A 16,185-nucleotide genomic window follows, 5' to 3' on the forward strand; every position below is an offset into this window, starting at 1 on the left:
ATTTTTTTGAAATACAATAATTCTTAAGATTTTCCCCCTAATCAGCTAAGAAAAATACTTAAAAATATCTATGACTCCTCAGAAAAAAACTGAGATACTTTCTGAAATAGTCCTTTTCTCTCACTCCTATGTTCTTAGGTTCTACTTCACTTATGAGTAATCCTTTTACAGAGCTGTCAAACACTTATTTTTCTTTTCTAGCAATTCACTGACTTGTCAGTTATTGAACACACTTTAAATGCTAATAGCCTAGATTCTAGAGATACAAAGATTAATATGAGAAGTTCACAGTCTAGTGGGGAGAGAAAAGCAGGTAAACAAACTATAATAAAATACTGTTATTAGGACATGATCCACAGATGGCTGAATAGAAAATGCTCCAATCTGCAGCTTCCAGCAAGACCAAATGCAGAAGGTGGGTGATTTCTGCATTTCCAACTGAGGTACCCAGTTTATCACACTGGGACTAGTTAGGTTGCGGGTCCAACCCACTGTGGGGCTAGAAGAAGCAGGGTGGGGCACTGCTTCACCTCGGAAGTGCAAGAAGCTGGGGGACTACCTACCCAGCCAAAGGAAGCTCTGAGGGACTGTGCTACCCTGGCCAGGTCACTATGCTTTTCCCACAATTTTTGCAATCTGCAGATCAGGAGGTTACTTCATGTGCCTAAACCACCAGAGCCCTAGGTTTCAAGCACAAAACTCGGGGGCTGTTTTGGCAGACACTGAGCTAGCTGCAGTTTTTTTTTTCACAACCCAGTGGTGCCTGGAACCCCAGCAAGACAGAACTATTCACTCCCCTGGAAAAAGGGTTCAAGCCAGCGAGCCAGGTAGTCTTGCTCAGTAGGTCCCACTCCCATGGAGCCCAGCAAGTTAGGAATCACTGGCTTGAAATTCTCACTGTCAGCATGGCAGTCTGAAGCCAACTGGGGAAGATCAAGTTTGCTGGCAGGAGGGGAGTCCACTAAGGAGGCTGGAAGGTTTGAACTGGGCAGAACTCACCACAGCATGGAAAAGCAGCTGCAGCCACGCTGCTTCTCTAGATTCCTCCTCACTGGGCTGGGCATCTCTGAAGGAAAGGTTAACAGCCCCAGTCAGGGGATTACAGATAAACTCCCATCTCCCTGAGACAGAGCACCTGGGGGAAGTGGCAGCTGTAGACACAGCTTCAGCAGATTTAATCGTTCCTGCCTGCTGCCTCTGAAGAGACCAGCTGATCCTGACAAGAGGGATTCTCTGAGCACAGTGCACCAGCTTGCTAAGGGACAGATTGCCTCTTCAAGTCTCTGACCTCCTTGCCTCCTGACTGGGAGAGAACTCCTAACAGCAGTCAACAGACACCTCATGTAAAAGAGCTCTGGCTGGTATCAGGCTGGTGCCCCTCTGGGATGAAGCATCCAGAGGAAGGAAGAGACAGCAATTTTTGCAGTTGTGCAGTCTCCACTGATGATACCCAGGCAAACAGGGTCTGGAGTGGACCTCCAGTGAACTGCAGCAGACCTGCAGAAGAGCGGCCTGACTGGTAAAAGAAAAACTAACAAACCGTAATAACAACATCAACATAAAGGACTCCCATACAAAAACGCCATCCAAAGGCCATCAGCTTCAAAGATTATAGGTACATAAATCCACGAAGATGAGGAAAAACCACTGCAAAAATGCTGAAAATTCCAAAAACCAGATTGCCTCTTCTCCTCCAAATGATGGCAACTCCTCTCCAGCAAGAACACAAAGCTGGACAAAAAATGAGATAGACGAACTGACAGAAGTAAGCTTCAGAAGATGGGAAATAACAAAATCCTCTGAGCTAAAGGAGCATGTTCTAACCCAATGCAAGGAAGTGATAAACCTTGATAAAAGGTTACAGGAACTGCTATATACAATAACAGTTTAGAGAGGAACATAAATGACCTGATGGAGCTGAAAAACACAGCAAAAGAACTTTGTGAAGCATATACAAGTTCAATAGCCAAATCGATCAAGTGGAAAAAAGGGTATCAGAGATTGAAGATTAACTTACTGAACTAAGGTGTGAAGACAAGATTATAAGAATAAAAAATGAAAAGGCCTCCAAAAATGTGTGACTATGTGAAAAGACCAAACCTGCAATTGACTGGTTTATCTGAAAGTGACAGGGAGAATGGAACCAAGCTGGAAAACACACTTCAGGATATTATCCAGAACTTCCCCAACCTAGCAAGACAGGTCAACATTCAAACAAGAAAATACAGAGAACACCACTAAGATACTCCTTGGGAAGAGCAACCCTAAGAACACATAATCCTCAGTTGCACCAAGGATGAAATGAAGGAAAAAATGCTAAGGACAGCCAGAGAGAAAGGTTAGGTTACCTACAAAGAGAAGCCCATCAGACTAACAGTGAATCTCTGTATAGAAACCCTACTACAAGCCAGAAGAGACTGGGGACCAATATTCAACATTCTTAAAGAAAAGAATTTTCAACCCAGAATTTCATATCCAGCCAAACTAAACTTCATAAGTGAAGGGAAAATAAAACCCTTTATAGACAAGCAAATGCTGAGAGATTTTGTCACCACCAGGCCTGCCTTACAAGAGCTCCTGAAGAAAGCACTGAAAATGGAAAGGAAAGACCTGTACCAGCCACTGCAAAAACATACCATATTGTAAAGACCAACGACACTATGAAGAAACTGCATCACCTAACGAGCAAAATAACCAGCCAGCATCATGATGACAGGATTAAATTCACAGATAACAATATTAACCTTAAATGTAATGGGCTAAATGCCCCAATTAAAAGACACAGACTGGCAAATTGGTTTAAGAGTCAAGACCCATCGGTGTGCTATATTCAGGAGACCCATATCATTCACAAAGACACACATAGGCTCAAAATACAGGGATAGAGGAAGATTTACTAAGAGAATGTAAAGCAAAAAAAGGAGGGGTTGCAATCCTAGTCTCTGATAAAACTGACTTTAAACCAACAAAGATAAAAAAAAGACAAGGGCATTACATGATAGTAAAGGGACCAATGCAACAAGAAGAGCTAACTATGCTTAATATATATGCACCCAATACATGAACACCCAGATTCATAAAGCAAGTTCTTAGAGACTTACAAAGATACTCAGACTCCCACACAATTATAGTGGGAGACTTTAAGACCCTACTGTCAATATTAGACAGATCAATGAGACAGAAAATTAACAAAGATATTAATTTATAGTAGGAGACTTGAACACCCTACTGTCAATACTAGACAGATCACCAAGACAGAAAATTAACAAGGATATTCATGACTTGAACTCAGCTCTGGACCAAGTAGACCTAACAGACATCTACAGAGCTCTCCACCCCAAATCAACAGAATATACATTCTTCTCAGCACCACGTCACACTTATTCTAAAACTGTCCATATAATTGGAAATAAAACACTCCTCAGAAAATGCAAAAGAACAGAAATCATAACAGTCTCTCACACCACAGTGCAATCAAATTAGAACTCAAAATTAAGAAACTCACTGAAAACCATATAACCACATGGAAGCAGAACAACCTCCTCCTGAATGACTACTGGGTAAATAACAAAACTAAGACAGAAGTAAATAAGTTGTTTGAAACCAATGAGAACAAAGACATAATGTACCATAATTTCTGGGACACAGCTAAAGCAGTGTTCAGAAGAAAATTTATGCCACTAAGTGGCCACAGGAGAAAGCGGGAAAGATCTAAATCAATGCTCTAACATAACAATTAAAAGAACTAGAGAAGCAGGAGCAAACAAATTCAAAAGCTAGCAGAAGACAGGAAGTAACTAAGATCAGAGCAGAACTGAAGGAGATAGAGACACGAAAAAACCCTTCAAAGAAATCAATGAATCCAGGAACCGGTTTTTTGAAAAGATAAACAAAATACATAGACTGCTAGCCAGACTAATAAAGAAAAAAAGAGAAGAATCAAATAGATACAATAAAAAATGATAAAGGGGATATCACCACTGATTCCCAAATAAATACAAGCTACCATCAGAGAATACTACAAACACATCTATGAAAATAAACTATAAAATCTAGAAAAAATGGATAAATTCCTGGACACATACATCCTCCCAAGGCTAAACCAGGAAGAAGTTGAACCCCTGAATAGACCAATAACAAGGTCTGAAGTTGAGGCAATAATTAATAGCATACCAACCAAAAAAAGCCCAGGACCAGATGGATTCACAGCCTAATTCTACTGGAGGTACAAAGAGAAGCTAGTGCCATTCCTTCTGAAACTACTCCAAACAACAGAAAAAGAGGGACTCCTCCCTAACTTATTTTATAGCCCAGCATCATCCTGATACCAAAACCTGGCAGAGACACAACAAAAAGAAAGAAAATTTCAGGCCAACATCCCTAATGAACATTGATGCGAAAATCCTCAATAAAATACTGGCAAACCAAATCCAGCAGCACATCAAAAAGCTTACCCATGACAATCAGGTCGGCTTCATCCCTTGGATGCATGGCTGGTTCAACATACGCAAATCAATAAACATAATCCACAAACCACATGATAATTTCAGGAAATGCCTTGGCTAAAGTTCAACATCCTTTCATGTTAAAACTCTCAATAAACTAGGTATCGATGGAATGTATCGCAAAATAATAACAGCTATTTACGACAAACCCACAGCCAGTATCATTCTGAATGGGTGAAAGCTGAAAGCATTACCTTTGAAAACCAGCACAAGACAAGGATGCCCTCTCTCACCACTCCTATTCAACAAAGTATTGGAAGTTCTGGCCAGGGCAATCAGGCAAGAGAAAGAAATAAAGGGTATTCAATTAGGAAAAGAGGAAATCAAATTGTCTCTATTTCCAGATGACATAATTGTATATTTAGAAAACCCCATTGTCTTAGCCCAAAATCTCCTTAAGCTGATAGGCAACTTCAGCAAAGTCTCAGAATACAAAATCAGTGAGCAAAAATCACAAGCATTCCTATACACCAATAAAAGACAAACTGAGAGCCAAATCATGAGTGAACTCCCATTCACAATTGCTACAAAAATAATAAAATGCCTAGGAATACAATTAACAAGGGATGTGAAGGACCTCTTCAAAGAGAACTACAAACCACCACTCAAGGAATAAGAGAGCACACAAACAAATGGAAAATATTCCATGCTCATGAATAGGAAGAATCAATATCATGAAAATGGCCATACTGTCCAAAGTAATTTATAGATTTAATGCTATCCCCAACAAACATACTATTGACTTTATTTGCAGAATTGGGGAAAAACCTACTTTAAATGTCATACAGAACCAAAAAAGAGCCTGCATAGCCAAGATGATCCTTAGTAAGATGAACAAAGCTGGAGGCATCATGCTACCTGACTTCAAACTATACTACAAGGCTACAGTAACAAAAACAGCATGGTACTGGTATATACAGATATAGAGACAGATATAGAGACAAAACAGATATAGAGACCAATGGAATAGACTAGAGGCCCCAGAAATAACACCACACCATCTACAACCATCTGCTCTTTGACAAATCTGACAAAAACAAGCAATGGGGCAAGGATTCCCTATCTAACAAATTGTGCTGAGAAAACTGGTGCGCCATATGCAGAAAGCTGAAACTGGATCCCTTCCTTACACCTTTTATAAAAAGAGAACCCAAGATGATTAAAGACTTAAATGTAGCGGGGCACAGGGGCTCACACCTGTAATCCTAGCACTTTGGGAGGCCAAGGTGGGTAGATCATGAGGTCAGGAGTTTGAGACCAGCCTGGCTAATATGGTGAAACACTGTCTCTACTAAAAATACAAAAATGCTGAGCATGGTGGAATGCACCTGTAGTTGCAGCTACTAGGGAGGTTGAGGCAGAAGAATCATTTGAATCCAGGAGGCAGAGACTGCAGTCAACCAATATTTTGCCACTGCTCTCCAGCCTGGGCAACAGAGTGAGACTCCGTCTCAAAACAAACAAACAAACAAAAACAAAACAAAACAAAAAAACCTTAAACATAAGACCTAAAACCCAAAAAAACCCTGGAAGAAAACCTAGGCAATACCTAACATTCGGGACATGAGCATGGGCAAAGACTTCATGACTAAAACACCGAAAGCAATGGCAACAGAAGCCAAAATTGACAAATGGGATCTAATTAAACGAAAGAGCTTCTGCACAGCAAAAGAAACTATCATGAGAGTGAACAGGCAACCTACAGAATAGGAGAAAATTTTTGCAATCTATCTATCTGACAAAGGGATAATTATCCAGAATCTACAAAGAACTAAAACAAATTTACAAGAAAAAAACAACCCCATCAAAAGTGGGCAAGTGATATGAACAGCCACTTCTCAAAAGAAGACATTTATGCAGCCAATGAACCTATGAAAAAAAGCTCTTCATCCCTGGTCATTAGAGAAATGCAAATCAAAACCATATTGAGATACCATCTCATGCCAGTTAGAATGGCGATCATTAAAAAGTCAGGAAACAACAGATGCTGGAGAGGATGTGGAGAAATAGAAAAGTTTTTACACTGTTGGTAGTAGTATAAATTAGTTCAACCACTGCGGAAGACAGTGTGGCAATTCCTCAAGTGTTTAGAACCAGAAATATCATTTGGTCTGCAAATCCCATTACTGGGTATATACCCAAAGGATTATAAATCATTCTACTATACAGACACATGCACACATATGGTTACTGCATCACTGTTTGCAATACTAAAGTCTTGGAACCAAATCCAAATGCCCATTAATGATAGACTGGATAAAGAAAATGTGGCACTTATACACCATGGAATACCACACTATAACAAAGGATGAGTTCATGTCCTTTGTAGGGACATGGATGAAGCTGGAAACCATCATTCTCAGCAAACTAACAAAGGAACAGAAAACCAAACACTGCATATTCTCACTCATAAATGGGAACCGAACAACGAAAACACATGGACACAGGGAGAAAGCATCACATACCGGGGTCTGTTGGGGAGTAGGGGCTAAGGGAGGGAAAGCATTAGGAGAAATACCTAATGTAGATGATGGATTCATAAGTGCAGTAAACCACCATAGCACGAGTATGCCTATGTAACAAACATGTACATTCTACACATGTATCCTAGAACTTAAAAAATATTATTACTGCTCTAATAGTATATTCAATATATTAAATTATCTCATTTATTTAAATATTCATCTAAACTGATTGTAACAGCACCAAAGTGTACTACGACATGCAGAATCTTCTAAAACACAATTAGCTTTCCTAAATTGACAAAACAAGAATTTTTAAACAAATAATAAGACTACAAATCAGAATGATTCCTCCTCTTTGGGACAACTATTTTTGTTATAACGACATGACTTTCTTTAATCCACTGAGGCTGCAGTCAGTTTTCGGGCAGATAATAGCTTGCTGCAAAAATTTATCTTCCAATTACTACTAACACTGGCATATCTACCTTAAATATACGGATGGATGCTGACTTCATTTTCCTATTCTAAAGAAGGTAGGAAGTGATGATCAAAGTCACTGCCATGGTTTAAATGAACATCTATACACCAATCAACAGCTGCTAAATCTACATCTCAGAATCACATCTCTGTCTTGAGTCACAGATTCATTATCTACAACAGCATTAATTATATCTCCACTCTCCCTTTCTTAAAAAAATTGAAAACATACATTAAATATTTTAATAAATATATTAAATATGATAAAGATATAAAATATATGTTAAATAAATGTATAAAAATATATTTTAACATATATTTAAGTATTTATATATTAAACACTTGTTAAAACATTACTTTTAAGGCTGTATAACTTAGATTACAAGTATTTATAATATTAAATACTTTAACATGTTAAAAGCATATTAAATATACTTAAATGTATGCTAAAATATTTTATATATTTATTTTATAAATATATATTTATATCACATCTATTTTAACATATTGTAAAATTACAAAATATATTTTAATATACATTGAATATATTAAATACATTTTAACATATATTAAATACTTAAAAGCTATATTTATGATATTACTCAATATTAACATTATAAGGTACATAATATATATACACACTGAATATATAAATACATAAACTATTATAAATATATGCTTATAAACATATACATATAAACATATTTATATAAATTTATATGTATATAAACATACATACACGTATATATATTTTTAATATATATGTATAATATATATACACATACATGTATAAAATACATATATATGTTACTATGTGTATATCCCCAAAGGCTGCTTATCACATACGATACTGCTACTCTTAGTTTATTTTTATTTCTTTTTAAAGTCTGCAATTTAGCAGGTTTTTCTTCCTCCACTCAAATCACACTTTCACTTACCTTGCCTAACTCAGAGAAAACACAAAACAAAAACTAAACAAAATCAGTAAGAAGGAAAGGAACTGTAATCATATTCCTATTCACTTTTGTGACTCTAGTTACTGGTACATAGTAGTAAATCAATAAATATTTACTGAGTGAATAAATGAATGAATGAGAAGTTACAGACTTCAGATAAGAAAAATAGTTCAGAATTTATCAAAAACATTGACGTTTAAAGAATTTATGAAAAATGTTTACATTTTTATGAAAAAGAGCCCCATGATTTATGGAAAAGGTTTATAAATACCAAAAGCTGGAATGGAAACTACAATAGATTCAAGATATAATGAATAAAGATTCATCAACATATGATGATTTCTTGCCGTGTTTTTTCCTAGGAGATGGTTTTATAAATGGAGCAGAAATGAGGCTAATGAGTTTTTCGAGTTTCTTTTAAGAATGTAGACTTTAAAATATAAGCTGACATAAGCTGAACCTTGCAGAATTATTGTCCCCAAGGATGGTTTTAATGGAGTTTAGAAAAAGAAGAGTTAAATAAGCATTTAAGAGTAATTAAAAAGCATTGTATAAGGTATGAAACACTTTACTCAGCATAGTCTATACAAAAGTAGAAACAATTTTCTGGGCTTTAGCCCAGGCAAACAAACAAACAAATTAAAATAAAGTACACAACTCTCTTTTTATTTTTCCTGAGATAAGGTTATTTAGATACCTGGTAATTATTAATTTTATTCCCTAAGGATCATGATACTATAGTTCTGAAAGAGATAACTTTAGTACTGCCATTGTTGGAAAAGCATCCTTGAAGTATAGATAAACTGTTTCCCTGATTTGCATAAATCTCTTGTAATAAATACCAAGATAAATTTTAAAAAGTTTTTTATATTAGAAAGAAAATTAGGATTAAGTTTGGCAAGATCTTTTATATATATAAATGTAGGAATAAGACTTCACATTTGTGTATTTTTCTTTTTTTTCTTTTAAAATTGAGACAGGGTCTCATTACACGGCCCAGGATGGAGTGTAGTGGCTATTAGAAGTATGAATACAGCTTCAACTCCTTGGCTCAAGTAGTCCTCCCGCCTCAGGGTCCTGAGTAGGTAGGACTACAGGTGTGTGCCACTGTGCCTGGCTACATTTGCATTTTTTTCAAATCACATTATCTTATAAATCTATTTTCCCTTAACATTCACTGATCTTGTTTGATTGCAAAATAGTGCTTTACTTTAATATACTTAGAGAATATGGGAAAGCAAAAAAAGATGAAAAAAGTTTATTTTAGTGTACAGGCTTCAAGTTTTTTCAATTATATACATAAAGCAAAAACTAAAATAATACATAGTTTCATGTAATCTTCACTGAATATAATACAGTATGAACATTTTCCAACTTCATCAAACACTTGTCAAAAACATCATTTTTAAGGCTGTATATCTTAGATTACAAATATCCCATAATTTGTTTTACCATTCTACCATTAGGTATTTATTTAAGTTAACATTTTTACAATATTATGACTCTTCACATGAACCTCTGTTTAGCTTTTGATACACACTAAGAAGAGATACTTTTTACGTCTTTGGATACATTCAAACTAATCCCTGAAAAAGTATACAAGGTATAAGAATCTGTATCTCACCGTGTCTCAAGAAGTATTATAATATGTTATAGGTTGTTGATGTTAAAGTTATGACATCCATTTACATACTAAAATTTAAATATGTATACCTAAAAAATTTATTAGCAATACATGGAAAGATATGTATTATTTTTAAACATTTAATATAGATGCATATAAAGAATAAAAATTCCCCTTTACAAACCTTATTCTCCATGCCACTTGCCACTTTTTTTCCATATTACTGTTTATAGCTTGGAATATATATATATATCCTTTTAAATGTTTTATATGCCATCACATAAACACAATCAAATATACAAACAGCTTTTTAACATACCATATGAAATCATATTATTAATATTTTTCTTTATTTTTTTAAATTAACATATCTTGAAAACTTTTCAGCATGAAAACAGTATCCAGCATCCTGGATTGATAAATATTTTCGGAATTAAATAATCCACGACAATTTCATACAGATTTGCCTAATGCTTTTAAACGGCTACATGGGAATTGATAATAATAATGTAATTTCTTATATTTGTGCACATTTATGAGTATTTTTGTAGAACGGATTATTAAATAAAAACTGCTGTGTGAATTTAATAATTGTGCATTAAATATTTTAAAATAGATAGATGCATTAATGTTAAAAAATATTGTAGCAATTTATATTATCACCAACAGAGTATGCAGATACTAGTTTCACTACACTCTTACAAAAAATGAAGATCAGTAGTCACTTTTACGCTTGCAAATTTCCCAGGCAAAAAAATAAACTGTTAAGAATTTGCCTTCCCCTGGTTTCGAGTAAGAATGAGTATCACTTCAGTAGCTAAATTCTTCTGCTAAGAATTTTTTATTTGTACATTGCCTTATTGTATTTTTTTTTACAAGGGTGTTGTTTTAAAATTGATACATGAGAGCATGTTATATATTATAAGCACTAACCATTAGCCTGTTTTAAATATTACCAATATTTTCTTCCAATTTATCCTTTGCTTTCAAATTATAGTGTATTTTGTTACAAAGATTATATTTTGTTACAAAGAAATTTCAAATCATCAATGTCTTATTTTGTCCTTTTTTATTGGTCTTTAAAAAACTTATCTTTTAAAAAATTGTCTGAGGGAGTAATTTAATATCCCAAGATCAGATTGTTTATATTTACACATATATTTAATTTTTTTTTCCTAATTTCTTTAGACACTTAACTTTATAGTTCACTTAGAATTGCTGCTGTAGCATGGCATGACATTAATTTTACCACACTATTTATAAACCCTGACGCTCCTGATATTTTATCATATACTCACTGCAATCTCCACCTCCTGGGTTCAAGCAATTCTCCTGCCTCAAGCTCCCAAGTAGCTAGGATTACAGGTGTGCGCCACCACGCCCAGCTAATTTTTTAATTTTTAGTAGAGATGGGTGTCACCATGTTGGCCAGGATGGTCTAGATCTCCTGACCTTGTAATCTGCCCGCCTCAGCCTTCCAAAGTGCTGGGATTCATTAGTGACTTTTTTAAAGAAAATATTTATCTTATTTGAACTGCAGAGAAAACCTCTAGGGCAGTATACAAAACTTATGTATCCTGCATATGTATAATTTTTTGAGAATACCTTTCTGAATGGGTCCAGTCCTCATTCAAATCTATATCCAAAAGTATATCCAAACCAAATATACATTTTTGTTTGATTCACGCCTCTTATTTCTTCCTTTAATGTAGCTGACCAAGAGTGAATGCATAGCAAAACATGCATTTAAATAGCTAAAGCATTTAGTTTTTCAGAAAAAAAGGGAAATCTATTCAATTTAATTGCAAGAGTGAACTGAAAAAATGGTCTGAGATGCAAACTGATCTACTGAAATAAAACAAATTTTCATTTTTAAACAGTATCATTTTACAAACATTGTACAAGTTTAAGTGGTTTTAAAAATGTGTCCAGAAATTCTTTGAGTGAACAGAAAAAAATGTACACTTTGATCAGTTAACTGTCTTTGCTATTTCGTTTATATAAAGAATAGTATACTTTTTAAAAGATAAGTTAACTTCATGCTGAAGCTAAATGAATTTTGACCAACTAAGCTGTGGTTCTACCATGATCAACAATTTTATCTTTATATTTTAGGAACTATATATAATTTAATTAAGTTTTCATAAACAAAATATTTAGACTAGAAACAGAAACCACTCAAACAACTTGATGATGTGAATTTAAAAAATCCAAGTACCTTAACTGCTTCACATAGTTCAGTAAGTCGAGCTTCTACATCCATTTCCTCTGGAAGGGGTAAAGAGTAGAGGAAATATTTCAATGTTAGATATTTTATTTATGTAAATAAATTAAATTCCCATAAAAATGAAAATTAAGAAATATCTGAACTATATTCAATGAATTAAATTTCAAGGTAATATATTTTCATAAACATTAATTACATAGGTAATGTGATTATTAAATTCTACATTCTGATAAATAGAATTTTTTATTTTCATGAGTTAACACTGTCAAGAAAATATTAAGTATATACATAAAGCAACTTGAACAACTGTAACAGAAAAGACCAAATATATAATTAAATTTTACTGTATTTCATATTTTATGATTTTCAGTACAGTTTAGTATTTTGTTATATATACATATGCCTTGCTTTTTTGCTTTTTACAAAAGCTATTACTAAAATGCTTAAGTAAAATTGATTTTTATAACTGAAACATTTAAAACATACCTGAGGTATAGACTATTTAATGAAAAAGAACGTCAAGATCCTTTAACAGAAAGTTAGTTCCTAATTAATAAATTTATTTATCTATAAAATATTCGTAAACTGAGGCAGATATTTGCCACACAATTCCGATTTACTTAATGTATGCTATAAGTATCTATAAAGGGGTGCACAGATTTACAATTAAAATGGTAATATTTACCATGAAAAACAGAAGCTAACAAAATATAAAGATTTATTATTTACTTATGTTTGGCAGGGAGTAATTACACTAAGATCTGAAACATCTTTACATACACTTAATTTTTAAGTAGAAATCAAACAGGTGTTTTAAAAGAACTGTAACAGCATAGTTATAATCATACAAAATTCCCATAACCTTGTTGTGAAAAAGTTTAATTAATCCTTCTCGCACAACGGCAAGAACACATTCTATAACATCCCTGAATTCACTCATCAGCTCGCTAATTTGTAAGACAGACTGAATGTTTACTAAACGATAAAAAAGGTAAATATTTAAATTTGTTAAAATAAGCAATCACAATTATGTGGTAAAACACAATTACAGTATAATTGTTAGAGTAGGGATACAGCCAGATATTAGCAGGCACAGAAGCCCCTGAGAAAATAAGTCCTGGAGATGCTGCCCACTGACAGCAAAAAGGACAACAGCTATACTGGCTACACCTGGCCTTGTGGCTGGGCTCCTGTGACCCTGAAGCATGTGCACTACTCTAATAACTTACTCTAGAGTAGCCTTTGGCTCATTATAATAGTAAAAAACACACCCCTAAGTGGAGATTTTGAATGCTAACGAAACAAACAACATGTGTACTAGCATGTACAACTACAAAGCTTGTATGCCTAAGGGGACTGCCTAAAATATGATTGCAAGTGACACCTCCTCATGTCATTTCACGAATAATTATGTAAGATTCTTCATAGAGTCCCCCAGCACTAGCTGCTGCTGGCTCACTCTCTCCAGAAGCCTGCTCTGCTTCATCTTTCAGAGTGTATCTTTAAGTAAACTCTGCTACTTAACCCTTGCTACATGTCTTGGCTGAATTCTTCTTTCAACAAGAACTGAGGACCCTGCACCCCTCCCAGTAACATAATGTGAACAACAAATACTCTGTTGTTAACTAAAAAATCACTGGAACACATGTATTTCATAACTCACAAAATATAAAAGTAAAATTGTATTTAGGTATTGATATGTATCAAAAAATAGATCACCAATTTGGCCAATTTGTTGGTAACTAAAGAAATTTGCTAAGATGTCACAAATCATTTCACTGTCAGATAAACCAGTGGCTTCTAATATTAGGTTTTCCAAAACTAAAAAACCAGCAACAGACTCTGCATTAAAACCATCACTCCCATAGTCCAACATCTGTTTTCACGTTACTCATGATCCTATCCTGTGACAGAAAAAAAACAGTAAGATTAGCCTTAGGAATTACATATTCTACCTCTGATTTTTAAAAATTTGAAAATAAGGTTTTGAGAGTTGTGACACATTTTTCTATGTTTACATAGAACAACCTAATTGCATAAATGGGTATGTTTGCATTATAGCTGGTAAGAGGTACTTTGATGCAAACATCTTGCAGAATGTTTAAAAGCATAATTTAACTTCAAAATCTTAGAACTGAAAATAATTTCAAAATCACTTAAGTTTTTAAGGGAGTTTAAAATCCGATTTTAATCATTTTTTTCTTTTTAAAGTGACATATATAATAGACCCTTGAGCAACATGGGTTTGAACTATGCAGGTGCACTAATACACAAATATTTTTCAATAAATATTTTGGAAAGAATACAAAACTTGCAAACTATGTAACTTAGAAATATTGAAAAAAATTAAGAAAGTTAACTATGTCATGATTGTATAAAACATATGTAGATACTAGTCTTTTTATGTGTTAACTGTTTGTGTTATCAGTAAGGCTTCCAGTGAATAGTAGGCCATAAGTTGGTAAGTTCTGGGGAAGTCAAAAGCTACAGGTGTATTTTTAACTATATAGGGGTCAGTGTCCCAATTCCTGTGTTGTTCGAGGGTATGCTGTATATCCATTTATACAATTTTATAGAAATGTATAAATGTGATTATGATCATATATTTTTGGGGGGAGCTTGGCTCCTATTACTAATCCAAGGTTACAGTTTAGAACATATCCTTCCATATTTTTCAAATATGATAGACATATACATATATAAGTTTTAGAATCACTGTTTTATAAAAATAGTACTGTATTTACATATGCACACTTTTTCCATCCTGCCTTTTTCTCTCAGCATTACTCATAGTATTCTGGTACTTAGCTCGAAAGCATTTTTTAAGATGCTTATTCTTTGATGTGGGTACACAATATTCCTTGATGTGGGTGCAACATGATTTCTTTCGTATTCCACTCTTTGCCCAAATAATGGGCATTGATCTTCATTTACACTGTTTTGCCACTAAGAACAACACTACAATAAACATGCTTGTAGCTATAGCTTTACAAACTAGCTAATATGCTATTTCTATGATACAGGTGAACAGAAGTGGGAATGCTAGGTCAAAGCATACATGTATCTAATATCTGTTTCTAAGTCTATCCATTCATTCAACAAATATTTATAACACAGTTCAAACAACAACAACATATTGCTAGGTTTAAGGATAAAAGATATCTCAATAAAAATGTTAGCTAACTTCATTATGTTTTAGTTTTGAATCAAGTACTTTTTTAGCCAACCAAGATCTGGCCCTTTTTTTTAAAAAATAGATATTATTACATTAAACTGCATTCTGTAAAATTCTTTAGAATGCTCACATGTAAACTGATAGGCTGGCAATAAAATAGTTTAAATTATATTTTCATTGCTAAAAACCACTAATATCATAAATGGCCACAACTTCATATTACAAATTCTTTAATTTTGCAGTAACTTTATATGACAATATAATCCTATATTCCAGAAAGAATGACAATACATTTTCAACTCTTCTTTTTCCTTCTTGACAAGATAATCAGTTTCTCTTAAAAGTCTTAGTGAAAATTAATACAACTCAAATATTTCTGAGTTAGTTTTCACCCGAGAAATAATGAGAAAGATTTTTGTTTTTTAATTTCCTTCAGTTCATATCTGTGAAAATTGAGAAATACTGATTTTATATCACTTTTTGATTCCTACAGCTTTCCATAATTTTTTAAAAGTAGTTGTGATGGTTTATTAAATACAAAGTAAAAACTTTTAATATACTTATAGAAAATAAAGTATTAATGTTATTCAAGTAAAGTCTAACATATATATGAAAAGATTTAATAAAATAATGAGATCAGAACATTTCTTTACCATGTATAACATATCCAGATAGTGGTGATTTGATGTTATTTTGCTTTTTAAATGTAGAATAACAAATAATAAATGCAAATTGACAAAAAATAAAACAAAACAA

At 33.7% G+C, this 16,185-nt stretch overlaps 1 protein-coding gene across 3 annotated transcripts in view; it reads right to left on the minus strand.

Annotated features, from left to right (window-relative positions):
- FAM135A (family with sequence similarity 135 member A) overlaps positions 1 to 16,185 on the minus strand; it is a 154,524-nt gene that overhangs the window by 57,696 nt on the left and 80,643 nt on the right. For all 3 annotated transcript variants that reach the window (XM_074398106.1, XM_074398108.1, XM_074398107.1), the window contains one exon: positions 12,246 to 12,295. In XM_074398106.1, coding sequence (XP_074254207.1) covers positions 12,246 to 12,295 — 50 coding nt within the window. The remainder of the gene's footprint in view (positions 1 to 12,245; positions 12,296 to 16,185) is intronic.

This window comes from Saimiri boliviensis, chromosome 4 (assembly GCF_048565385.1).
Source record: "Saimiri boliviensis isolate mSaiBol1 chromosome 4, mSaiBol1.pri, whole genome shotgun sequence".
Lineage (NCBI taxonomy): Eukaryota > Metazoa > Chordata > Mammalia > Primates > Cebidae > Saimiri > Saimiri boliviensis.